Source organism: Leptonotus elevatus, chromosome 13 (assembly GCF_054856555.1).
Source record: "Leptonotus elevatus isolate MCC_2025b chromosome 13, RoL_Lele_1.0, whole genome shotgun sequence".
NCBI classification, from domain to species: Eukaryota; Metazoa; Chordata; class Actinopteri; order Syngnathiformes; family Syngnathidae; genus Leptonotus; species Leptonotus elevatus.
Window position 1 is genome coordinate 16,277,470 of NC_141251.1, and position 26,830 is coordinate 16,304,299.

Below are 26,830 nucleotides of genomic sequence, written 5' to 3' on the forward strand. Positions count from 1 at the left end.
AGGTAGCATGGTAGGAAGTAAGAGGATTATTGCCGGCTTTTCACTTAACCTTGGGTTGTAAATTGTATTTCGTTTTATGCCAGGGAAGTTTACAAAACTTGTAACTATTCCATCTTAGTGTTTTATATATAAGCACATATTTATGTTATATTTTTTGTAAGAGAACAGTAATCCTGTAGCTCAAAAACGAAAAATGGAGGTTTTGGGTTTATTGAATGTCCTCACATACGAAGTTACATTTCACACAATTTTTGTTCCAGTATGTCTTTTCCTGCAATAATGAGGATGATGTTTCGTGGATTAACACACAAATCCATGTTGATGACGGCAAAGAACACATTGTCAACATCAGGTATGTTCTTTTTAAGTGAATTCCAGCGCACTGTGAGGGGATTATCACGTTCATGAACATCTTTTGTGCAGGAGTGGTAATTTCAATTTACAGTTCTGACTTGGGTTTGTAAATAAACATATCTGCCTTTGGCAATAATATTTCATTTAATGAGGAAGAAGCAGCCTATTCGTATCATAAGCTCCTTAGCTTTACATAACACGCAAAATATGTTCAAATAGTATTAGCACCTCAGGTGGTATTAACTTCCCATTCTCAGTTATCCACTTGTGTCAAGTGTTGAAGCATTCATTCAAATTAATGACTGTAAGTAAAACCAAGTGGACATAAGAAAAGTCATTTGTGTTGTATTACAAACAAGCCTACATTTCAAAGAGTTGCAACCCATGCCGCAATGCCGCTATTAAAAGGCATTAGTGATCAACAGGAATGTTTTATTTGCTCTTCTTAAGTCTTAATTTTCGGCGGGGTATTATGAAAAGATTAGCAATCAAGAGCCAAGCACAAAATCAATGTTTAAATGATTTAAAGTAAGGCTGCAATCCCTTTGAGATATTGTTCTTGTTTCTTGGCACAATCTTACCAACAGTTCTCAATGTTCTTGCTCATTCCACAACTGTAATAGCTATTTTGGCTGTCCCTTACCAATGATAGTCTTTGATTTTTAATTATATGTTATATTATGTGTTAATTTCTCTTATAGTTTTCAGAGAACTCAACGTAATCATTCTCGAACGGCCAAAATATGGAAATTAGGACTATGCTGATGAGCTGCCAGGTTTAAAAATGTCCTTGAGCAAGGCATAGAAGCCACAACATGCCGTGGCTCAGGGTGTAGAGACGGTGGTTTAGTAATCAGAAGGTCGGCTGTTTGATCCCTGATATTTATTTATTTGTTTATTTATTTTAATTAAACATGAAAATAAAGAATTACGTAAGTTATTCAGTAGTAGATGCTATCAAAAAACTTGGCAGAGCTATTGAAATGATCTTGGAGCAAGCTTGCAAGGTTGTACCCCCCCTCCCTAAAGAAACAGCTCTGGCCTAAATAGCTAGGTGCATACCGACCGGCCAATCAGGTTAAAGGGTTTCAAGGCTCCACCCCCTAGTTTTTTTTCCTCTAAGAAAAATACAACATTGGTGAGAATCCATCATAATGTTCCGTGCTGAACCCTTGGAGACATTGTGAGAAGGAGAGCTGTCATAAGTAGAGGGTCAGGAGCGTGGAAAAATGGTTGCCGATGTCACAAAGCAAATACTTTGTAATTGTCTGATAGCCGACTCTGTCCATCTTTGTCCGATTTGACCCAAAGCTACAACGCCGTGGTCATCCTCACCGCCGAACTCATTATAGACTTTTAATATATCTTCCCGTCAAAGACACTTTTCAATATGTTAAATAGAAACCCGGTGGGGCTGGCTTCTCAAGGACAGCGTGCACGCTGCCCTCTGGCTGCTGGCCAGGCTGTTCTGGCAGACTGCTTCTAAATTAACCGCCATTCCATGCAAGCGAGCTCTTGAGGACGGACTTATTCGGAGTATTTAGCCGGCATATGCAACAGTTTGCAAAGTGAAGGCTAAACAAATCAGCTGATTGCTGCGTGAACGTCCTTACTTCCACTCTGGCAACAAGGGGTATCAAGAGACGGGGCGAAGTCTGTGGCCTGAGTACCCTCAAGCTGCTGATGGTTAGTGCTGAATTTGCACTGATGTCATTATCTGGTCCCCTCTGTAGTTTCAAGTGTTTTATTTTAAATTTTTAGAACAACTTCTGAAAAAGTGATACTGCACCCAAATGGGAGCATGAGAAATCAATATCATCGCTATCCCATGTCAACTTGTTTTGTCACATGTGAACTTTTATTACCTGAAATACACATATACACTAAGTGATGAAGTGTACACACCCCTGTTAAAATTATGTTTTTGTGATGCAAAAGCCATCAGCTGGGTGACACAGGGAGTCCTCGAGTTACGTCGTACGCGACTTACGTCGTTTTGACTATACGGCGCCCCGTGCTTCATCCGTAGCACCTTCTTTTTCGTTAATTTCCCACAGTAATCATCAATTTTAAAGTTATTTAAAGTTGTGTTGTTGTTACCTCCAGCAACGGACGTCCATCAAGCAGGTCGGCTCGCCATTAGGCGCGTCACATTTCCGTGTTTAGGTTTCTATTAGCTTCGCTTTGCCGTCTGTCAGCAACCAATGTCCGTGCAGAAACACCAAACATTGGTTCCGGCTTGCAAAAATATATATTTTAAACTACTGTACAAAGTATTTTGATGTAAATATCGAAATTAACAGTGAAATCCGACTTAAATCGAAATTGAGGTTACATCGCCAGCGTAGGAACGAAACTCGTCCGTGGAGGACTCCCTGTTCTGTCCTCTAATGGATTATCCGTGCAATGCATGTGTCAGATCATAAACGTCAGAGTTTTAATGGGAACAAAATTATTAGTAATATTATACTCGTGAAATAGAGAGATCAAAATATCTTGTATTTAATGACACGTTTGGCGTTTTAGGGTTAAAACAAAGGTGACATGCCGTCTACTTGTTTGAAAGAACATGGGAATAACACTCCATAATTGCCCTTATGTGTCTCACTTCTTATAAGACAACACCTGGCTCCTTGTGAGGCTGAAATAACACTTTCCGGTCATGAGAAAATCAAAAGTGCAGCAAGGGATTTCAGGTCAAGACATGTGGTACAAAGAACAAACCGAATCTTCACAGGCGGTCTGCCACAACGATACTTGGCCGAACAGGTACGTTGATAAGCACACATGTTGCTCCAAAAGGGTCCTTAAAAACTCTGTGATTACATCATATCACTGAAGAAAATAAACTAGCACTTAACTCTCTCATTAAAGTTACATGTGATTGCCTCTCTGTGAAAGATTTTTATTTTTTTGTTCACTGAATGTTATACACTAAAGCACTAGTCCCTAAAATGGTTGAAAAAGAACATGCTTGGCAAATGGAGTATAATGAATCAGAACAAATATATATAGTTAGTTGGTGTAAGAGCCAAAATGTGAATTGTTGAGAAATCTTATGAATGAATAAAAAATGAACTCACATTCCTTGTGACTGAATGCAATTGAACAAAGCATTCTCTTGCAAGTACTGTACATGATAATAAAGTGTTTTATGTCGGGATAAAAACTGGTGAAATTTTTTTTTTCCTCCCCTTAGACTTCAAAGCCTTTCTACAACTTTACCGGCTGCATTGAAATCATTGAATTGAATAAAGTCAGAAGTTTGTACACATCTGATGCCATCACCAGCAGCAATACAGGCACATGCAGGTAAAGTCTTTTTACACATCAGTTGTTGACGCTTCATTAATCCATCTTTAAAACGGAGTGAGAAAGTTTTTTTTTTTTAATTGGTATGTATTTTCAAAGTTTGATCATGTTGTTAATGTAATTTGGTACTTACTGAGCCAATACCTGGCCTTTTTCAAGGTATTGGTCGGCCAAGTAGAAAATTTCCATTAATTTCATACAATTTTAAGAAAAAAAAAAAAAGATTTATAGTATATATATTGGTTTTTGGGGCAAATTTTATGTATCAAAAATACTGACTACTCGTACTGGTTTCGGCCTGAAAAAAAGTTGTCAAAGATCCCTCCATTTTATTTTGTATTGGAGTGAAAATGGATGGATTTGAGAGCATTTTCCACAAATGGTACAGTTTGCATGCAAGCACTATGACTCATTTTTCATTTAACTGACCAACAGTGTCAACACAAGCGGAGCTCCCGCTCAAGCACCAAAACGCCCCCAGCATGAAATTTGTGCTGATGCCGTTTGCCTGAATGGGGGAACGTGTCATGAGCTGCAACAACCTGGCAAAGATGTGCCTTCCTGCCTCTGCCCGCTTCATTTTACTGGAACATTTTGCGAAAAAGGTGTAGTAATGTTATTTTGTCATGTTTTTGTTGTTGTGAGCTGAGAGTGTTTCCCACTTTGCACACTCAGTAAAAAGAAACTTGTAAAGCAAGTCTATTGTGACCTCCGCAGTGGTATCTTCAAGAGACAGACAGCTAGTAATGTTGGTTAATATATGCTGAGCTTCTTTGGGTAATAGGTTTCACATCGAGGCAGAATAGAGTCGGCTGCATTAGAAATTTTGAGTGATGTGAATTATTCAGGACATGATTAATGAAATGAAAGATCCATATAATCAGCTTGAACCATTCCTGAATGAGAATGCGACCTTGCGGCACTTGCTCATCATTCAGCCCAAACTTTCACTCGTCACCTTCACAAATATGACATGATTTACAAGAGATGGCTTTAAAAAGTACAAAAACAAATGTGCGCAAAACAGATAGATTGATTCTGCCTTTACAAAAAACAATTCATACCGATTATGTCTACACAATAATATGCACAGCTAATAACTTTTCTATAGATTAACTGCTGTTTATTCAGTTAAAGTGGAAGTCAACCTTAAAAATGTCTTGATAATAATATGTTATATGTGACCTCACTAATCCAAACATGACATTCTGATTAATTTTGTGTTATGAAGCAAAATCCAGTTGCTTCAGAAAATAGGTTTGTTTGTTTTGTTTTGTTTGTTTGTTTTTTCCTTTCGGACACATTATTACAGGTTACATCGATCACATAAAATCATTTGCAGCATTGACATCCGAAAGAAAGGCTGACGGGTAGAAGCCATGGCTTATTAGTAACTCGTCCCCATCGATTCTTACTATACGCATCAGTCATATCCATTGATTATGAAAGTCATTGATTCATATCGTTATCAATCCCAGACTTAAGTATGCACACTCTTCGCTCAGTTCATCTTGAGTAATGTCTGTGTGTAAGTTGCCACTAGTACCAATCATTTGGAATTGGAAATTTGGTTCCCGTACACCACCAACAGGCCCACCCAACCAGGCAAGCAGCCAAGGCGAGCGCATGCTCGTTTACCAGTAGCGTCTTCGCTGACCTTGGATCAGTTTTCACACGTCGTGGTTTCCCGGAGAGTAGATCGGCTTGCATTCTGCCATTGCGTCCACAGCAATGTTCACTCCATTCTGATCAATTCAGCCACCACTGTTGCCAGTATCCGATGATACTTAGATCTTGATACTCCTGAGCGCTCACCAAGGCAAAGCCCACCCGGCGGAGTAGCCCCCGCCAGCCGCATCCCGGAACCACGTTCACCAACCCCATTGTAACTATTTACAGCAGATACATTGCAGCCACAATACAACCTTATCACAATAGCCTTGCATGTTGCAACAAATGTCCAAACTGAAATAAAGCCAGACAATGTTTACATTCTTACAGGAACAGCAATACATGTTATCAATGCAGGTGTACAAACAAGAGTTAACCTTGGCAGTGTCAGCAAGTAATCATATGCTATATTTACATCATTCAAATCATGACAGCTCCAGTTTTGGGTTAATTAGTAATATGTTAGAATGAATTTGTTTGGGTAAGACATAATCCACAATTAAATGATGTGAGTTACTGATAGCAGTTATTGTCTCTCAAACTCCGCCAATTCTGCCACTCTTTTCACGATCCGTATTTTCTTCTCAGAAGATGGGTTTTCTTTTGTTTGGATGAAGATCCAACAGTCTTTTGTCCATGTATTCTCGATAAATCCATTTTTTCTCAATTGTCGCGCCCTTTTGGCAATGTCAGCATTTCGTTTTGTGAGATTTTCATTGACGTAGACATGTTTATCTTTAAGCTTGTAGCTAACTCTCAAAAGAGCAATCTTTTTCTTCCTGTCAACAAACCTGGTCAGAACTGCCGGTGGTCGTGCCCCCCCAGTTGGAAGCGAAAAGCACATCTGGATGTGCGCTGGATCCACAATGAATCCCAAATCTCGAGTTGAGTTGTCACTTGCTGTTCGTTCGCTGAAGCCTGGTCAGAATCAACTGCACTTGTGCTGGCCGCAGCTCTTAATCTGGACACCTGTAACTATCACATCGTTGATTCGAATATTCTGTTCCAAATCATCCACTTTTTGTTCCAAGGTGACAATGCGTCAATCTTGTTGTGTCTCTCTCTTCAACTGCTGAATTTCCTGCAGAAGTGGCTCGATGCTCTTTTTCGGTGACCATTTCTTTGAGTTTTGCAAGAGAAGATTAAAAATCCCAATGTCAACAAAATAGTTAGAAGTCACGAGCGAGTGCAGAAGCAAGTACAGATGCGTCCTGCCCCGACAGATGCGTCCTTGATTTTGAGGTGAGCTATGATTGGTTGTTGCCTTAGCCCTGAGCAACATTGATGTCATCTTCAGTCGACAGCAAGTGGCAAAATGGCCGCCCACTGAGATGGATAAAAACGGATTGATTTTGCTGCTTAACTCATATTCCACTAACATAATATCAACCAGAATACCATGTTCAGACTATTGGGGCTGCATAGAACATATTGTCCAAAAAACATTTTGGGTTGAACTTCCCTTTAATAAATACAAATTAGACCTAAAATAATATATTCAAAATAATTTAGATGTTATATTAGTGAGGAGACTACCTGGGATAGTACTAGCATCTTTACTAACATTTTCTGAGTTTGTACGCAACTTAATGCACACTAAAATGATGCCGTGATGTTTGAATGTTGAGTGTAAGCATTTTGCGTCATCCATGTTGTGATACTAATATGCTAGGGTGACCTTATTTTTATTTCCAAAAAAGAAACATAAAAATGTCATTTTTATATAGTTTATAACTGCAGTTTTCTCACATGGCCAGAAAGGAAGTTCTTGCTTATCCAACAAATTCTCAGACCCATGAAGTCTCCCTTTTAAGACCAGCAGTGGGCCTTCAGATTAATTTCTGCTGACTTTGTAAGAAGTGTCCCTTTCTCAAAAGCATTCCATGCAGTTTCTCAGGTTTAACGCAGTCCAATCTCATATGAGCACTCATCCATTGCTGTGCTTTCCAGTCCCTGCTTGCAATGGCCTGTAGAAGAAGTCCATGGGCTGTTTTCATGCTGACAAAGCCTTTGCACATGTGTCGCCGTGGCAGCTGTGCTCGCTGACAACCTTGTACTCACATCCTGTTAAATTAAGTGATAGCCACAAGAGAAGAAGAAACACAGTCATCTCTGCTCTTTGGTGTTTATCCAAACATCATCTTGGCATGGAACTAATGACATTGACTTGTTTGTCTTCCAAACGAAATGCTGACTTGCATGCTGTAACCTTTGCATGCTTACATCCAGGGGACACATGCACAGGCCGCTTACATTAATGTTAAATCAAACTGATATCAATAAGATGTGTATAATGTGCCTACACATATGCTTTCATTGGTAATATGGCACAATAATATAAAATGTATTTATGCACAGAAATATGGTTTCACCCCCAAATCTGTCTTATTTGTTTTGTTTATCCATTTAAACATGGTATTAAAAGCCCGAGAGTATCATGTGGGATGCAAATCTTCAACTGCTCCACGTAGACACCCAATTTACATATTTTGAATATTTATTTGCATTGTCCTATGTTACAGGAAAACATCAAATTATATTAAGAATACTGTGACAGCAACAAAATATACGCTGGAAAAAATGCCTATGTTTTTTGGCGTGCTGTTCCTCAGATTCCTAAAAATGGCAAATCCAGTACTATAGCTGAGGTCAAAGTTCATATCCTTCTATGTGTCACGTGAGGTGCAGACTTAGGACCAGAATGCAGACAAGACATGGGAGTTGAGAAATAGTGTCTTCATAGACAAAAATACAAAGTAAGAACAGAGAGCAGGCTGGATTCAAGTGGCCTTGAAGAAAATACTTGACGGAGAAACATTGACTGAGGAACCTCAATTGAGATAGTACGGCTAAGTAGGGATAGAAAACATTGACGTGCTGAGAGAAAACCTCGGCTAAGGAACCTCAACGTACTGACAAAAGTGTCATTCAGTAACACACAATTCCACATGACAGAATTAAAGCCCTGACTAAACAAGCTAAGAGTGACTACTAATACAGGACCATAGCAACTGACAACATTATAACATTATCATCATAGTAACTGCTTAAAAGAGTGGCAAATACATAATCATCATCATACATTTCATATGGGACATAGTAACTTATATGCAACAGACAATATTAAAATATATAACACAGATTAATAGCAACTGACAACATAATCGCATTATCTTCATAAGGGGCATAATAACTGCACACGACTAGATGAACTAAGAGTGGCTAATACATCATCATCATACAATCTCATCATATGAGACATATCGACATACATTATCATCACAAGGGACATAGTAACTGCATAAGCAACTGACAACATCATAAAACAAAAACCCTATGACTTAACCCAATGACCCAACCCAGAACACCGTCATAACACTATGATTATTTATTTTCAGTGCTTTACCTTCAATATTTTCAATAGATTTCTCTCTCTCTCTCTCTCTCTCTCTCTCTCTCTCTCTCTCATTTTATTTGATGTATTTTAAAGTATTTTTCCCCACACAATGCTTGCAGTGCACCTGCAAGCATTGTCATCTCAATACATTTTTAATATTGTGTGCAACTTTATTTAGTAGTCATTATGTAAATCATATTTTGTTTATTTTAGAGAAATAATCAAGTCGAAATAAATCAAGTGCACCTGCTGGATGGCCTTGCGTCACAGGAAACTCAGTATACAGACGTGGGTATTAAAAGAGAAGCGTATGTTTACTGCCCTTTCAGATTTAGCCACTTAAACAGTTAATGAGACTGAGTGGAGCTTGTCCTATTTGCTGCAAATGACTGTCTTTTAAAAGCAACCAAGTTATTTGTGTCTAGCTATAAATGTTGCTATGCTCACTAAAATAAATAGTCAGAGGACTGAAATAGATGGTCATGCCATTTCTCTGATGGCCACAGTCCTGTTATCTTTGCTTATCTGTTGCCAATCTGAATGTTGTTCCGCCAGTAAAAAAAAAAATAATCATGCAAAGTCGTCCATACTTCAAATTATTATTTTACAAAAGGGATGGTTTATTTTATTTTGCTTTTTAATATCTTTGGCGATGCCATGTATGACAAACTATAGGAAACCTCTTATATTTCAGAATTATTTTGGTGTTGCTTCCTGCTGGTGATAAGAATTTTCAAACCTAGATTGTGTACTTAGTTTTCAAGGTCTAAGGTTCTTGGAAAATGACACAAGAACAAAAAAGACTGGAAATGTCCTACATATGTTGGAAATAGGTTACATTAATGTACGACACAGAAGAGCACAAGGTACCATACTTTTTGAAATAACCTCCTGATAAGGTAGAACTTTTTGAAAAGACATAAATGGGACAAACCTGCAATCACCTTTCATTTGAATGATCCACACTCAGCCTATATCCTCCATCAGACCTTCAGATATTCAAGAAATAAGGACATAAGGTAATGAGCCGTAGAAGGAGGTCATAATCAATACAGACTGAATAATGTCCCGCCTCAGTGGTTTTGTCTTTTATGACTACATCTTTCCCTCAAAGCCATTTAGTCCCCAACTAATCCTGTGAACGCATAGCCTTCAATTGACTACATAGTTGACACCATGTCTTTGGTAAGATCTCGGATCAGCCAACTCGTCTTTGAAGAAACAATTTATCGTAGCTTCAAATTCTAACTGGCGTGACCGTATTTTTGCCTACTTGATATCATCCTGTTAGTGATCCACAAGGCACCACCGGCCTGAGATTAGAGTACTGACATGCAGGGTGCTAACATTAGACAGCCAGACGTTGAGATCACAAATGTCAGGCTTGTTATGTGCACATAAAATCCCCAACAAAGAAGCCTGTCTGACAGTTACTTTGAATTGTCACTTTTCGTGTATTAAAAAGGGAAAACCTCATAAAAGGGACTCATTTGTCTGCCAGACTGTGTGATACGAACCACAGTTTTGTGCATTCAACATCAGAGTTGAATACCATTAACATTCCTAATTGTCATACACTACAAAAAAATAAAGAAAAAAATATAGTAAAGTAAGAAAATTATAACTTCAAATAAGCAAAATTATCTGCCAACAGAACAAGAAATTTTCATTTAAATTTACCTGTAAGATTTTGAAAAATAAGAAAATAATACTAGGCCCATATCAACCACTGCGGTCTTGAGAATAGTATTTTCAGACTAAAACCAAGTAATGTTTTTCTAGCTGGAATAAATAGACCTATTTTCTTAAAATACATGAGTATTATTTTTTACGCTTGGATAACTTAGCCTGAGTGTCAAGCAGGGAGGTAACAGGTCCCATTTTCTATGTCATGACCTAGCCGGGAATTGAACCCACAACCTTCAACTCTGAGGGTAGGCACTCTACCACCAGAACACTGAGCTGGTACTAAAAGTTAACAAAATAAAATAAAAACAAAAATGCTTTGAAAAAAACGAAAACTAACTGAAACTGCATTTTACGTTTACAAAACTAACTTAAACCAACTATAATTAAAGCGAAAATGTCCTTTGTTTTAGTCTTTGGTAATTAATGTAATACATGAGCATTTGGGATTGATTTTTTTAATGTGATTTTAAATATATTTATTTTGATATGAACCGGAATAAGAACACAGAAGTGACGTCATCTAGCAGCAGCCAATAGAAAAGCACATTCAGATGACGTTGTTCCTAGTCGACACTTTTGCATGCCTGACTTTTGGCTCCAATGTCTCGGCTCGCCTGCTTTTTCAGTTAACTCAGCCGAAATGCGACGCTAGGTAAGAAATGTGTTACTTGGTGTATTGCACAGAAGTAATGCACTTAAGAAAAATACTAATACTGAAACTAACTAAAACTCTAAATCTAAATCTAAGCATTAAAAAAACCTAACATAACCCCTTTGAAAACTACATTTAAAAAACAAAATTCACATTGAAATAGAAACCAACTAAAATGAAAAATTACAAAACTATATTAACCCTGACTGGGAGGTGAGTTTCTTAGCATGAAAGCTAACTTTATTATATATAGTATATATATTATACATTATGTATAACTGTATTTAATGTATTGTTCATTGTAATTAAATGTAATGCTGTATTTTACTTATTAGCCAGAATAGTGATCTCCTCCCAAGCCAATTTTACACCATTCATCTGTGGAGGTCTATTTGCAGTAACTCATTAACTGCCATTGACGGCTATAGAAGTCAAAGATCCATTTTAAATGGGCTGGCCATTGATGTCTACAGTAAGATCCATTTACTGTACTTTTGACCTCCCAGACAAATAAATTAGTTTCTTCATGAGAAAAATGTGAATGTCCGCGTTCCGCCATGCCCACTGACTCGTGTGCCGCATCTAAAGGGAATGAGAATTGGCACTTTGATTGGACATGACTGAAGTTGACTGTGTTCACACCCACAGCAGTGCAAACCTCACTCTTGACAGAGTTACGCTGGAGAATACAGTAGAGCCCCTTGTCCTTTTTTACGATATTGGTTAGTTATTGTTTGTTACACTGCCATTGAAAGAGAGATTGAAATTATTAATCAGTACATCAACCAGTAAGAAATAGTACGATGGCTTTGGTGTGATTTAGCCCTGCCTAAGTAGTTGTTGCCCTATATTTTAACATAAAAATGCCACTGCACATGATTTATATCATCCGCTATCATCTAAAAAACACACACACACACACAAAAACATTTGCTTCATGTCGGACACTGAGGTTATAACTCCCTGAGCTGAAGCCGGCCATTTTTCAATCTCTTGCCACTCAGCAAGCTCTCAAGCACTCCACCAGGTGTACAATGACACCACTGTCTTGTGCAGTTGATGACCTGAGTGGGCACCTCCTTCAGCTCCCCTTCAAGTCATACCCTTTGTCATCCAGGTTGAAATGACAACCGCATGTAGCCCTGACAGAGCATTGCTGACTGCTAATAGGCAAACTGTCAGTGCAGCAAAGGCAGAAACATGACAACTTTGCTGACCGTCACTTAAACTACACCTGCTGGCCACGGCATTAGGTACACCGCTTAGTTTGGTTATTTGAAGTATAACATTATCATGAACAAGTAAAAGCATGATGATTAAACTTAAACCTCTATGACTTGGTATTTTTGTAAAGGCAGAATTTTTAGTCGATATACAAATGTTGTGGCCATTTTTTTATTGCCTCAAATATCCTTCCTGAATTAAAAAAAAAACTCCTATTATATTAAGTATTTTTTGTTTGTTTGTTTTTTTCAAGATTCCAAAGTATACATCCCGTCTTTTGTGGGCACGTCTTATTTGGAGCTGCAACCTCTCACATCCATTCTTCAGTCTTCAGACACCAACAATAATGTAGCTTCCCCTGTCAAGGACACCACGGTTATTCTCCATTTGACTGCAAAAACTCGATCTACACAGGGCACCATTCTCTACAGTGAGTACACTCTCATTTTTATGTTTGAAAGCACTCGAGCGCTGCGGCAAGCACAGATAAAACAGAAAAATATGCATTTCTGTACAATCCAATTACGCTGATTGCGTTTAATGTTACTTTTTCCTTGCAGATGTCCTTGCGAGTGCAAATTACCCAGCAGTTTTCATAATTGTGATATTAATGTCTAATGTGGTGCTGCTTTCAAATCAGTGCACAGTACTTAAGAAAAATCAACCCTTCCAAACAAAACTTTTCTCAGTTATATAACTATAAGTCTACAGACCCTTAGTGGTAAAAGCTAAGTTGGTATTTTTGTTGTAATGTAACAAGCATTAATATGAATGCTGATGATGAGACCCATACACAGACAATAAACTTATTTTTAGAAACTGTGTTACATTTAAAGAAGCTATTTGGGTAGTACTTCATACATTATATTATACTATATTTATAATATATAAATACTAGGGGTGTCAGGCGATACAATTCTTAATCGTAATTAATCTCATGACTTCAATAGTTAGCTCACAATTAATCACACATTTCATATCTGTTCTAAATGTAGCCTTCAATCAAATGTTAAATAAAATAATTATATAAAGTTTTCACCCTCTTGTTAACATTAAAGTGGGGGGGAAAAATTTAACTAATATATATATGGCTGCATCTTTTAGTCATTGATACAGTAATTCCATAATAATTCATAAACTTGAATTAAAATTAAAAAGATGTACTGTCCTGTAAAAAAAAAACAAGTGTGATATTGATTTGTGTTGAGCTCATTTTTCTGTCACTAGATGGCATGATTGCATTTGTAAGACATTGATGACAGCTCAGTACATTTTTATTTTCATACTAATATCTAATCTTTAACATGAAGCAACTTGTGAAATTCAGCAAATTTTTGTAATTGTAAAATACAGTTTGACCTCAGTCTCCACAAATATATGCATTATTATTAAATTAATTACTGCTAAATTTTGACATGAGCGTGTCTGCTGTGTTGCGACTGGAACCCTCCCAGTACGGGCTTTCCAAGTAAGGGGCAGTCAATAATCGCATGTTTAATAAATTAGTGGTGTTAAAGGAACTTTAAATGAACTCAAAATTAACACACTAATTTTGACACCCCTAATAAATTAATTTGACTGTTCCTCCCGTGACGTCACCCAAGCACCGCGCGACGAAAATCACGAGGAAAGAGAACAACTTTAGATGGTTGCTGTTTTTCTCTGCTTTTTATTTTGTGTACTTTCTGTGGATGGATGGATGGTTTGAGTGAGAGGAGACAGCGTTTAGATGAATAATTTAAAAAGGCTGACTCGCAAGTCACAAGTTTCGATCGACACGTAATCGCCTTGCGACGGTTTCTGTGATATCACCCAAGCACTTAACCGCAAAAATCAGAACAAAGAGGAAAGAGAAAAACATTTTTTTCAGCTTTTTTTTATGTACTTGCCGTTGTTGGAAAACAAATCTTTTGTTTTCCGCGTGTTCGTTTTGTTCCGGGTAATGAGAATGTTGATTTTCTGAATACAGACTGGAGATCGGTGAACAGGTCCTTCGAAGGATTTATTTTACTGAATATTCTGGACACAAACAAGTTTACAGACAAATCGCTGCAGTCCTCTTGCAAGTGTGTCGATCCCTGACAATTGCAATAGTCTTATACTTTCAGAAAGACGGTACCCCCAAACCTCTCCCCTCTCCCCTTTCTCTCCACCCCTGCCCCCTTTCTCCCCACCCCTGCCCCCAGCCAAGACAGACTTTTACAGCATTCAATACACATTGACAGATGGCCTATTTATGTGGAAATATAGTAGGTCTCAGTCCAGATAAGACTTAAAATAAATCCTTTTAACACATTTGCTTCCCCCAGACAAATGGCTCATTGCGTGTGGGAATAGAGGAAGCTTCTTCAGACATACCGTCACCTGTAGACATTATTCAAACACTCACCAAGCTTTACTGAGGAAACTAAAGCAGTTATGACTAAATCTAAACAGTTATAACTAAATCAAAACAGTTATAATTAAATCTGGGCAGAAGACTGTCAACACCGTGGATGGGTGGTTTGAGTGAAAGGAGACAGCGTCTAGATGAAGAATTTGAAAAGGCTAACAGTAGAGTGGAAAATAGGCAAAGGATTATTAAGAGAATTGATTTGGTGGAAGAGACTTAAGCCGAGAATGCATCATCGTCGCGCATGAAGGAAAGATAATTTTTTATACTAAATCATTTTTAGCCAATCAATAAGAAAGTCCGATCGGGAGTTTATCGGGCCGGCAGAGTACCTACTCTTGAGTAGGACCTCCGCTCGTCCCCCGTAAGCTGCAGTGGAGATGCGCACATACGGGGCCGGCCCCGTAAATTTACCCTGAAATTCCTGCGGTGGAAACGCGGCTATGGTATTTCATGATGGGTAATGGTTGTGCATCAGCATTGAGCAGGCTATTAATCCCCAACTACCACTTCCAAATCTTGCAAGGAAAATCCACAATTTCGTTGAAAGTGTTGACAATCCCAAAAACTGTTCAACCTTAGCAAACGCAAACCATCCTCTAAGGCAGGGAGAGGTGAAGGACTTAAAAAGTTTGAGAGAGATTACTCTTGGTGTATATTTATACAATAATGGCCTTGTTTATTGCCATTTAGACTAAACATGCACACAAACTGTTATTTATGCTTTTACATGCAGGAAAATTATAGTTTATAGAATAGTTTTATTGAAAACAATATTTGTGTTATTTTTAAGACTGCACATTCATGGTCAGGCTAAAAGCAAGCCTTTTTTTTTAAGTGTCAGATGACAAATTTCAACCTTGACTCCAAAAAAGTCCACTTGTGATTCTCATTGTGCTCCATCATTAGAAGAATATTTTCGTCTTCCTTCCCTTCCTTTCATAAAGACCTTTTGTAACATGACCTCTGCAGACCGTTGATGAGTGTCACAGAGTCCCTTTGTGCGCCTTGTCCGACAACCGTGGCTCCCCACCTCGAGCCACTCTTTTTGTTCTTCTAGAGGAGGTCGAGGAGCACATCTGGAAACACCTTCCTGGCTGTGCTGATTAAAAATGATCACTTGTGTCTTGTTGCCATGGTTGCTCTCACAAGCATCTGTTCGGTTTGTTGGTTGAATGCATTGAATCATCATTGTACGTATACTGTATGAACCCACCAGTGATGGCCGTAACGAGTTAAAAAGTAATACATTACAAAAAAAACACAGATTTAGGGGTGAGTCATCTAAGATTCTTAAATGTGGTTATGGCTTGGAATTCAAAATTAGCAAGGTATTTGTATCACATGAAACATAATAAAAGCAAAACTGGTGAAAGGGAATTGATCAGAGTTTCTTGTAACACCATTCGGTCGTGTGATCTTAGGCGCTAACCTGAAAATGTGTGTGACTTGTTTGTCACTATAGTGGGGAATTGTGGCTGTGACAACGCACATGTTGGGACTTGTACTTCCAAGACTACAGAACAAAGCAAATACCGCTAAATAAAAATAAACATCCAACGATCCACAAATGAAGGAAGGAGTTGCTTGCTGCTGGAGCGATGGCAGTAAGGTTTGAGCTGACCCTTAACATTAGCTCTTTTGTTCTCAAGACCTGCTCACCCTTGTATGCACTCAGTTTTTTTGCAGCAGAGGGACATTTTTGATAGGTAGGCTCGACACCACTGTGCAGACCCTCGTAACAATAGAGCATTGTTTTGGGGGTCACTCAATTTGTAGTCATTCTTTTCGAGATTGAGAAGGCTTGAGCCATGTTAAATAAGTATGATTTAACCAGCTGTTTGATTACTATACACAATTATTCAGTTATTAAGTTAAAAGCAGGACAGATGCAGGGAATAAATAATTATAATCTCTCATGGAAGAAACATTAGGTTTATTGTTGTCCATCAACCACCAAAGTTTCTTTTTTCTTTTTTTTTGCACAGAACAACTGTTATATCACATTCTGCATGTTTGGGACAATTCTTGAGACATTTTGTGTAAATTGTTGTAATTTTCCCTGACAGATTAAATGCCATTCAAAAGACATTTAACCACTTCAGTTATAATTCTAACTGACCTTCTTAGTGGAACCTGATTGGGTATTTGAAAAGCAGGGGTAGGGGCACAAAAGTATTTAAACAGTTATATTATTAGTTTAGTTTACATGAAGCCTTATATTCCAATTGGAATTAAACCGAATGACCAAACAGAATGAAAAGGCTTCATACAAACAACTCACGAAATATAACGGTCAAATTCGAATGGAAATTCATTCAGTTTCACAGGAGTAGTGTATTCCTTTCGCTAATGCGAACAAACGTCATGTAAACATTTGAATCGGAATAGCCAGGCTGCAACCGGTTTGCGCATGCTCTGTCTTGATGTCTTGTGATGTCATCGTTTACGCACTTGAAAATGGCAGCTCCAACCGCCTGTTTTAGCTAAAGATATTACCAAGCTTTCTCCGACAACAACAAAAAAACTCTTAAAAATATATGTTACTTTCATATACTGATAAAACGTCTTTACCCATCTCCAAATGGGAAACAGACTTGTCTATAGCTCCGGAATCTGACTTTTGGATTCAAGTTTGTTAAAACGTTTTTAAAATGACAAAACACACAAATTTACAACTTATCCAATATAAAATTATTCATAGAACATACATTACTCAATATATGATGAAGAAAATGGGACTCTCAGACTCCGACATTTGTCTCCAGTGTTTACAAAACACTACAGACACTTATTTTCATGCTTTATGGTTATGCACTCCGGTTATGTATTTCTGGACTAAAGTCTTAGAAAAACTTTCCGCTATCTTGGACTGTAGGATACCGTTCTCTCCAAACTTGTGTTTGCTAAGTGACTTAACAACAACTGACTTACCACATAAACAATTTCAATCTACACTTGTAGCCCTTACTATCGCAAAAAAAACTATTCTTCTTAACTGGAAAAATAAACAAACTCTGAATATCGACCAATGGTCTAACCTCCTCATAAGTCACATTTTAATGGAAAAATATCTGCCTCAAATAAAAATCAAATATCAAAATTTATAGAAACATGGTCTACGTATATAGAATTTTTTAACCTAAACCTGGTTACTTAATTCTGCCTGTTAGCGAGAGCCACCGCATCGTGATAACTTACATTGATGTTTCTGTATTTGGCAATTTGTAACTAATGGTTGTGTTTTTATAGTCAGGAACCCAGCTGCTGCCAACAGGACCGAGCAGATTCACCTCTAATGGGCACTAAGGGTTAATATTCGGATTCACTGCATGCCAGTGGGTTAATTCTATAGGTGCTGTCCCCCCCTGGCTGGGCGTGGGCGGGTCTGCTCCTCTGTTGGCTGCTGGGTGGCGGCTGTGTCTTGGCCGTTCCCTGGGTCTCTTGAGGGGTGCTGCGTTGCGGGGCTCTCTCTGGTGTCCCTGGTGTCCGGGGCGGCGCCGCACCGGCGCGGTCCGTCGCTCTGGGCCCGGCAACGCGGTTCGGGGCCTCTGGGCCGCCGGGGTGCCCCGTGGTTCCCTCTCCCCTCCCCCTTCCTTCCCCTTGCTGCCTCTCCCTCCTCGCCTCTCCCCGCCCGTCCTCCGCCTCCCTGTCCCTTCTCCCTCTTCCTCTCCCCCTCTCTCTGCGGCCCTGCCGCTGCCCCTTGCCCTTCTTTTCCTCTCCTTCCCCCCTCCCTTCCCCCTCCCCTGTATGCCTTCCTTCCCCTCCCCTGGGCCGGGGGCTCCATCCGTGGCCCTGGTCTCGGCGCTCCGGGGGCCGGGGAGGTGGGTGGGTTTGGTGTTGTGCCCGCCCCGCTCCGGTGGACATCCTGGCACTTCGGGCGGGCCCCAGTATCCGGGGGGCGAGCCCTATCGCCCCGCCGGGCTGGTCCCATATGCCCGCCGGGGTCCCGGTGGGGTGGGTGGGGGTTTGGTGGGCGGGTGCGCCTCCTGCCCCCGCCCGGTTGAGGGGGCCCCGCCGGTCGCTCCTCTTTTCTTTTTCTTTTTTTTTTCTTTTTTCTTTTAAGAGCTCAGTATTGTTCATTCGGAAATGTCATCATCATTGCTCTTTTTTTTTTTTTTTTTTTAAATATATATATATACATATATATATACATATATATATACACACACATATATATATATATACATATATATACATATATACATACATACATATATACATTTTTTTTTTTGTGTGTGTGGGTGAGTATGTGTATGTGCGTGCGTGCGTGTGTGTATTTGTTAGCTCACCAGAAAACCTATTAGAAAAAAATCTCATACCGTTCACCTAAATCGAACACCAGGAGACCCGAGGGGACCGAAGAAAACCAAGGAAGGTGAAATCCAGCACCGACCAGACACCCCCCACCAGAACTCCTCCCCAGCCCAAGAAACATCCAGACCCCAACAAATCCAAAAAACATAAAATCAGGGAGGCCTCAAGAGACCAACGGAGAGACCGAGAAAAGGAAGGAAGGACAGACGAAGCCGCGTGAGATCCGCAGACACCAGCCTCCACCGATTCAATAACCTGAGGAGGAAACAGATTGTGTCTGAGTTTCGGTAGATGCTGGTGTGGTGGATCTGGCATGCATGAAAATCTCCACCAAAGAGGGGAGCCGTCGACCCCCGCCGGAACAGAGCAAGCGCAACACCTCAGGGCCCCCCAGGCCGCGGCAGCGCCAAAGGACGACCCCCGGGCCCCACCAGGGCCACCGGCCGGAGAGCAAACCCAGGAGCAGGAGCGCCCCCCGCCCCAACACGGCCCGCGCCCCCGGCCCAACGCAGCAGGACGGGGCACTGCAGGCCCACCAGGCACCCCACCGGCCCCCAACCCCCGCCCCCCCCCCACGACCCCCCGCCCCCCATCCACCCCCGCCACCCACCCCAACCCAGCCCCAGCCGCCCCCACGCCCCCAATCCCCCAGACACCCCCCACCCCCAGTACCCCCCCACCCCGCAACCCCCACCACCGCCCCCCCCCCAACAAAGCCGCCCCCCCGACCCCACCCCGACCAACCGGCAGCCCCCCAACCCCCGACCCCCAGCCCCCCAACCCCCGACCCCCAGCCCCCCAACCCCCGACCCCCAGCCCCCGGGGACCACCCGCACCCAGGCACCGGCGCCGAAGAGGGGCCGGACAGCGGAGCGGAGAGGGCAGCCGCGCCCACCCCACCCCCCGCCGTGTGGAAGGACGGAACACCGGGGGCAGAAGGGGGAGATGGGGGCACCGGAGGGCGGCCGACACCCCCGAACCCCAGGCCCAGCGGGGGAAGGCCCCGGTCGTCACCCCAGCGTTCTTTGTGAAAATTAACCCCTGTTACTGAGTCCGCCAGCTCGCGGACTGGCGAACTCTACCCCTAAACCGTGAATGTGACCCCACCCAGTGTATATACAAGTGTGTGTGTGTGGTGCATTAAAATTAGGAGCAGGTGAACCGGAGCCGATGGAAATGATATTCCCACGCTCCGATCCACCCGCCACCCAAGCATGTTGCTGAGTGTATGTGGTGCATTAAAAAAAATAGATAGGGCAGGGGGGGGGGGGGGGCGGCGACACGGACAGGGGACCGCAGCACTGCTCTATACTGCGGCCCCCAACCGATGGCACCCCCACAAGCCCCCCCCCCACCCACAAGTTGTGTGGTGTATTAAAATTGGAGGGGAGTTGTAGGGTGAAGACGGTGTTTCCACCCTACCCCACCCCCCAAAGTGTGTTATGTGCCCTATATGTCTATAAAAGTGTATTGTGCAAACCTAGTGTAGTGAGTTAAGAGGTGTGACCAGCGGGGCCCCCCCCAACCGGGCGGGGGCAGGAGGCGCACCGGCCCACCAAGCCCCCACCCACCCCACCAGGACCCCGGCGGGCATATGGGACCCGTCCGGCGGGGCGATAGGGCTCGCCCCCCGGATACTGGGTCCCGCCCGAGGTGTCAGGACGCCCACCGGAGCGGGGCGGGCACGACACCAAACCCCAGCCACCCCCGCCGGCCCCCATAGCACCGAGACCCGGGCCATGGATGGAGCCCCCGGCCCAGGGGAGGGGAAGGAAGGCGTACCGGGGAAGGGGAAGGGAGGAGGGAAGGGGACGACAAGAAGGGCAGGGGGCAGCGGCAGGGACGCAAGGAGAGGGGGAGAGGAGGAGGAAGGGCGACGAGGGAGAGGGGACAGGGAGGCGGAGGACGGGCGGGGAGAGGCGAGGAGGGAGAGGCAGCAAGGGGGAGGAAGGGGGAGGGGAGAGGGAACCACCGGGCACCCCGGCGGCCCACAGGCCCCGAACCGCGTCGCCGGGCCCAGAGCGACGGACCGCTCCTCTTAACTCACTGGTGTCAGGGGCGGCGCCGCTCCGGTGCGGTCCGTCGCTCTGGGCCCGGCAACGCGGTTCGGGGCCTGTGGGCCGCCGAGGTGCCCCGTGGTTCCCTCTTCCCTCCCCCTTCCTCCCCCTTGCTGCCTCTCCCTCCTCGCCTCTCCCCGCCCGTCCTCCGCCTCCCTGTCCCTTCTCCCTCGTCACCCTTCCTCCTCCTCTCCCCCTCTCTCTGCGGCCCTGCCGCTGCCCCTTGCCCTTCTTTTCCTCTCCTTCCCCCCTCCAATATTCTCATCAAGAGTACTCAACTCGACTTTATTTATAAAGCACTTTGAAACAACTATCAATTCATGCAAAGTGCTGTATATGGAATACAAATCAATCATGCAGTAAAGGGAGGTAAAACAAGATAATACAAAAATAAAATAAACATACAAGCAAACTAGAGAAACTAAGAGTAGTTAACACATCATTATCAAACCTTATTATCGTAAGGGACATAACTGTAAAAACAAAAACGACTAGACAAAATAGGACTAATAGCATAGCAACTGGCAACATTATCACCATAAATGGTCAATGGACTTAAGTTATAGCGCTTTCTACACCATATGGTGCTCAAAGGGAACATTTGCATAAGACTAGACAAAGAGTGGTGAACACATCATCATCAAACATTATCACCATAAGGAACATAGCAACTGTATAGCAACGACAAAATAAAAATGACTAGGCAAATTAAGACTGACTAATACCTCATCATCATAAGGGACAGCATAATACAAGATCACATAATACAAGAGTATCTTTGGTCCTTCCTCGGGTCTCTTGACGGCGGTGTTCGGTTTCGGTGAACGGTATGGGATTTTTTAATAGGTTTTAAAATTTTAAATAAATAAAAAATACAAGAGTATAACAATTCATTGACCCCATGACCCAAAATACATAACAATGTCGCTTTAACAAACGTGTTCCAATTTTAACTTCCATTTTAAAAAATATCGATAAATTGGAGTTGCATTGTGTACCAACTAGAAGCAAAATAGATGTCGAGGAGCTCAAAAGAAAGATCTCAGTTTGAGCATCATCTTGGCCTGATGAGTGCAGCCACTCTGCTCCCGCAAGGCTATCTTTGCCCTGTGTGACTCCGCAGTGAGGCACTTGCAAGTCCAGCACAACTCTAACCTCGATGGATTGCGTGGTGATTACCCGTGATTGATTCTGCCCCAGACTGGCACAGACATCACAACATTCATCTCAGAGCTGTAACCTAGATTAACCTCTTATCCGTGACATCAGCGTCCGGTTCATGGCCTCTCATTTACATTTACCGAGTCATTATGCATGGCAATACAGAACAGGGCATCCTCTCCAATATGATCAAAATGTTTATTTTCTGCTGCTGCTAAAAGGGAGAAGCAGCAATTAGCTGCTCAAAAACTGATTTAATTTTTGTCTTCAAAGGTCACGTTGTAAACAAGACAATAACGCCACATGAATATGAGAAATGCATTTTTACCTTTGCCAGGGAGATGTTTTCTGTCCTGTTTTTTGCATACACTATTCCCCCAAAACTTGCAAATTAATTTTCATTAAACTTTGTGAAGGCGTGGGGATTGGTTCTAAAAAGAAACGATTGTATTGTGGACAACAGTGTGGATCCCCTAATAATGTATTATTGCGAGAAGTGTGGAAATCAAAGGAAATATTCTTGTTTCCATTTATTCGGAACTTTGTAATGTGCATTACTGTCACCTAAAGATCTCAAATGGAAAATAATCATCAATAGCAACTTTGTTTAGTTTTGTTTTTAATTAGCAAGACTACACACATTTACGTGTATTCCCCTGTGTGGAGCCAGGATTTTTAGAACATGTTATTTATGCATGAACATTAATGACAACATTCATTGATATGTAGAAGGCGGATATCTATGAAAGTGTAAAATTTGGTGCTCATCCAAATTAGGGTTGCTCAGCCTTGGTGGCTGTCTGTGCTATAATGAGAGCCATTACACTTTTTCTTCCTAAAAACTTTGAAATAAACGCACTTGTTATTAGGATATTTTAGAGGCAATCTGGGAGTTTTTGGCATGCAACGCAATCCACTTAAAATGCCCTTTAATGGTGGAGGACATAATGCTGGTTAAGCTACTTGGGATGCTGCTAAGCAGTTGCATTATTAAACAGTCTTTAATTCCATGAAGTAGTAATGGCTTGGCTCTCCCATCTCTAAATTGACATTTTCCCTCCAAGAGGGCTGCGTGTTGACTGTATTACCTTTTACTTAAAACATTAGAACTAAGGAGCTCTTAATTAATCTGCTCCAGATCAAATCCTAATACCGCCTTTAAGCACAATTATTAATTTTGTATTTCTTTAGCCTAAAATAATACGAATCTCCAAAATTATTTCAACGTTAAACTAATTGTTACTTTGCAGTTGCCATGGTGACTCTGTGTCACCTATTACTATGGTATATAAAATTGGTAGACCAGCCTGGATATTTGTGGTGAGAGTAAATGTGCAGTATACGATCAATTAATTTGTCAAATACAAAAAAAGGACACATTAAGAATAAAAGTCAGTATGCTGCCGTGACAAAACTTATCCAGCTAAATTGAGAAAAATAACAAAGCAAGCACTTCCATTTTTACATGGTACAACGGCGTATGCACGTGTATGTGCAATGTTTGCAACTTTATATCTTTCTGAACAGGAGAGCATTAGTATGCTTTGCCATGCTTTGTTTTTGCTTGGACAGAATTATACACTATACCGGTATATGTACACGTATGAGAATGACTTTGCAAATTAAAAATAAGGTAGATCCACACTGGCCTTGTGTGGTTAGAAAGCAATAGTGTCTAACCAGGGCCAGTAGGTCATTGTCAGTGATGGGGTTGACAAAATAATATGACACACTTTTATTTTATATATGGCTATATAGTTTATGGAAAAATAATCTTACAGATGATGTGGTTCTCGGACGTTTTTTTTTGTTTGTTTTTTCATTGGCATCCCTCAATGGGAGGTTCAACTCACTCTCAGTTAGTGTACTCTACATTCAAAATATGTTTTTATTTTGGATCATCAGTAAAAAAATAAAAATTAACATTACTACAGATAATTACGTCTTATAAGGTCCAGGAGGAGAACTTCACTGCGATCAGATATGATCACTGTGAATTACATCATGTCAAACCAGCCTAATTGTTTCACCTTCACCCTGTCAAGATTCACCGCCTCATTTATCAGCTGCCACCAGTCATCTGGCTTCTTTGATTTTAAGCAAGCCCTCGTCTCGGTCGTCACAGATTCTCACATAGATTAGTCTGAAAAATAATGACTGCACTGATGACATGCCATCCTTTCATCGTTCTGCTCACAAGAATAGGTTTGAAGACTGAAGTGAAGCTGTAATTCCTAATTATATTTAGTTCTGTTGGTTCAGTCTAATATTTTTCTACACTGTTTACCTTCTGCCACATGCATAAGCCAAGCAATTCTTGTCATGGAAAGAAATGGATGTTCAGAAAGTATACTTCAAGGGCACATTGCTTGTTATCTAGTAATGCTTTCTGCCTGGCTTATGGCACGGTATCATTCTCACATCAGAGGATAGTAACTGGAGAAAAAACTCCATAGATCAAACAGACAAAGTTAATCAGAAGAGAAGCAAAAGACATGCACTGAAATGCAAAGAATCCCTCAGTCAGACCTGCTTCTTCTAACTCTCCTCGTTTTTTTTTTCTTTACACCTCTTCCCTGAAGCAAACATGCATGTTTCCCCCAGGACTTCAATTGTCAGCTCTCGCAGAGGAAGCCGAGGTGTTGAGGTGGGGAAGAGAGAGGGCAAGGACAGGAGAATGTGGAAGGGAAAAAACAGGTGACGGAATCCGCCAAAAGGACGAACGCTCCGTTAAGCTTGGTGCAAGGTAACAGGACCACGGGGACGGCAGCAACAATGTCCTCAATGTTGAAAAATGGAAAATAAAAAGATGGGGCAGTGTTGACACAGTAAATAATACTTGTCGGCAGATGAATAATGGTGGGAGCGGAAAAACTGCTTCCAGCGGAGACTCATGTTCTTTGTCTTCGAAGGACGTTTGTTGGTGCTTCAGAGGATCATTGACCTACATGATTGTGTCAACTACAAAATTATGTACTGGGGTTGGGGTGACCATATTTTGGGTCTCCAAAAGAGGATTGTATTTCTTTTTTGGGGTGGAGGACATGCATGGAATAAAGTATGATTTTATTAGATTGACGACTTAAACCAGTGGTTCGAGACCCACCATCACTCATTATAAGCAAGCCACAACCTAAATCAAGGAACGGCTATCTTTTGGCCCGGCTCATCTTAAAAAAGAGCCAGCTTTTTTGTTGTTTCATTTATAAAATGCATAATGTATATTGAATATGCCTTACAGTATTTATATTTCTTTATGAATTAACATACCCATAGTGGTAGAAAAATAAATTGTAATTTTATAAATTCAGTTAGTTTTAAATATATATTAAGAGCGGATTTGTAAGTTTTTATGAATTATTTTAAAGCTCTTTTAGTTTTTATCAGTTTTTAGCTTTAGCTTTAGGATTATTTATCAAGTGCAAGATAAAAAGAAATCACAATATGTGCGTTTCCGTTACCCTCAGTTTTGCGCAAAAGGCAAGTTGCGCAAAAGCAAGCTGGTAATGGAAACACATGATTTTTGAAAAAACTCTCAATTATCGCAAAAACGTTTTTACGTTCTCATGAGGTGGTTTTTGAGACGTGTCAAAATAGAAGTATTTCGCAAAAGTGTAATGGAAGCATTCCCTGTAGTCATGTGACTCCCGCCCGGTCACGGAGGAAAGGAAGTAGGAAGTATGGGGCCATTCGCTTTCGTGTCAGAACTGACTCCTGATGGGATAACAAGTCTTTTTAAAGAGCAAAAACTCACATGCACGCATGCACACGCACGCACAAGAAAAAAAAGAGAGAGATGAAGAATTTAAGAACACAATGCAAATCATATTTTATTTTTCAATAAAGAAGAGTTCAGTGAAGCACATTGGAAACCGGTGGGGTTAAGTACCTCCAACAAGACTAAGAACCACTGCTGTAGATCATTAGAAGGCTCGTGTTTATTTAAGATATAACTTCATATAACTGTGTTGTTATTGTGCTTTTAAAGGCCATTTCCCTTGCTAAGATCTCTCTTGTGCTATTTCATCAGAGAGGAGGAGTCGTACAGAAGACGGTGGATTATCTGAACATGATTTCCCTTCTGCGGTCCGTTCAGATAATATGTCACAGTTAAGAGCCTCACTGTCTCAGCTTCTGACGAGAAGGACCTCCAAGTCAGCTTAGAACATTATCAGACTCCAGTATTAAGCTAAGCATAGCCTATCTGTGACAAAAAGATGGGGGATTTTCAGGATGCCGGCCTTATCCTGGAGGAATTGTTGAGCGCTGTCATATCAGTAGCTTTGCAGGCTCGAAACAACAAGCTCAGCTTTTGCACCAATTCCTGTCATCCATTCCCATTCTTTCTTGCTGCCATCACTTCATCACGAATGGCAGGAGTATTACAAAGACGTGCTGTCCTGAGTCTCCACGGCCAGCACGATTCTTCAAAAGCGCTTTAGCTCAGTCATCACTGTCATGATGTAATCAAAGTGGCCAACACTGTTAATGTTGCCTCGATGTTGCCTTATGACCTCTTGCGCAGTGTTCCTCCGGCATTAGCGTGCTCCTCACGGTGGCAAAGCGTTTTGATGTCTTCGTATGGAGATGTGCAGCATTAGAGT

At 41.3% G+C, this 26,830-nt stretch overlaps 1 protein-coding gene across 1 annotated transcript in view; it reads left to right on the forward strand.

The window, feature by feature from the left end:
- eys (EGF-like photoreceptor maintenance factor) overlaps positions 1 to 26,830 on the forward strand; it is a 209,318-nt gene that overhangs the window by 118,819 nt on the left and 63,669 nt on the right. The window contains exons 36-40 of the mRNA XM_086093363.1: positions 261 to 352; positions 2,973 to 3,123; positions 3,554 to 3,666; positions 4,102 to 4,271; positions 12,553 to 12,729. Coding sequence (XP_085949489.1) covers positions 261 to 352; positions 2,973 to 3,123; positions 3,554 to 3,666; positions 4,102 to 4,271; positions 12,553 to 12,729 — 703 coding nt within the window. The remainder of the gene's footprint in view (positions 1 to 260; positions 353 to 2,972; positions 3,124 to 3,553; positions 3,667 to 4,101; positions 4,272 to 12,552; positions 12,730 to 26,830) is intronic.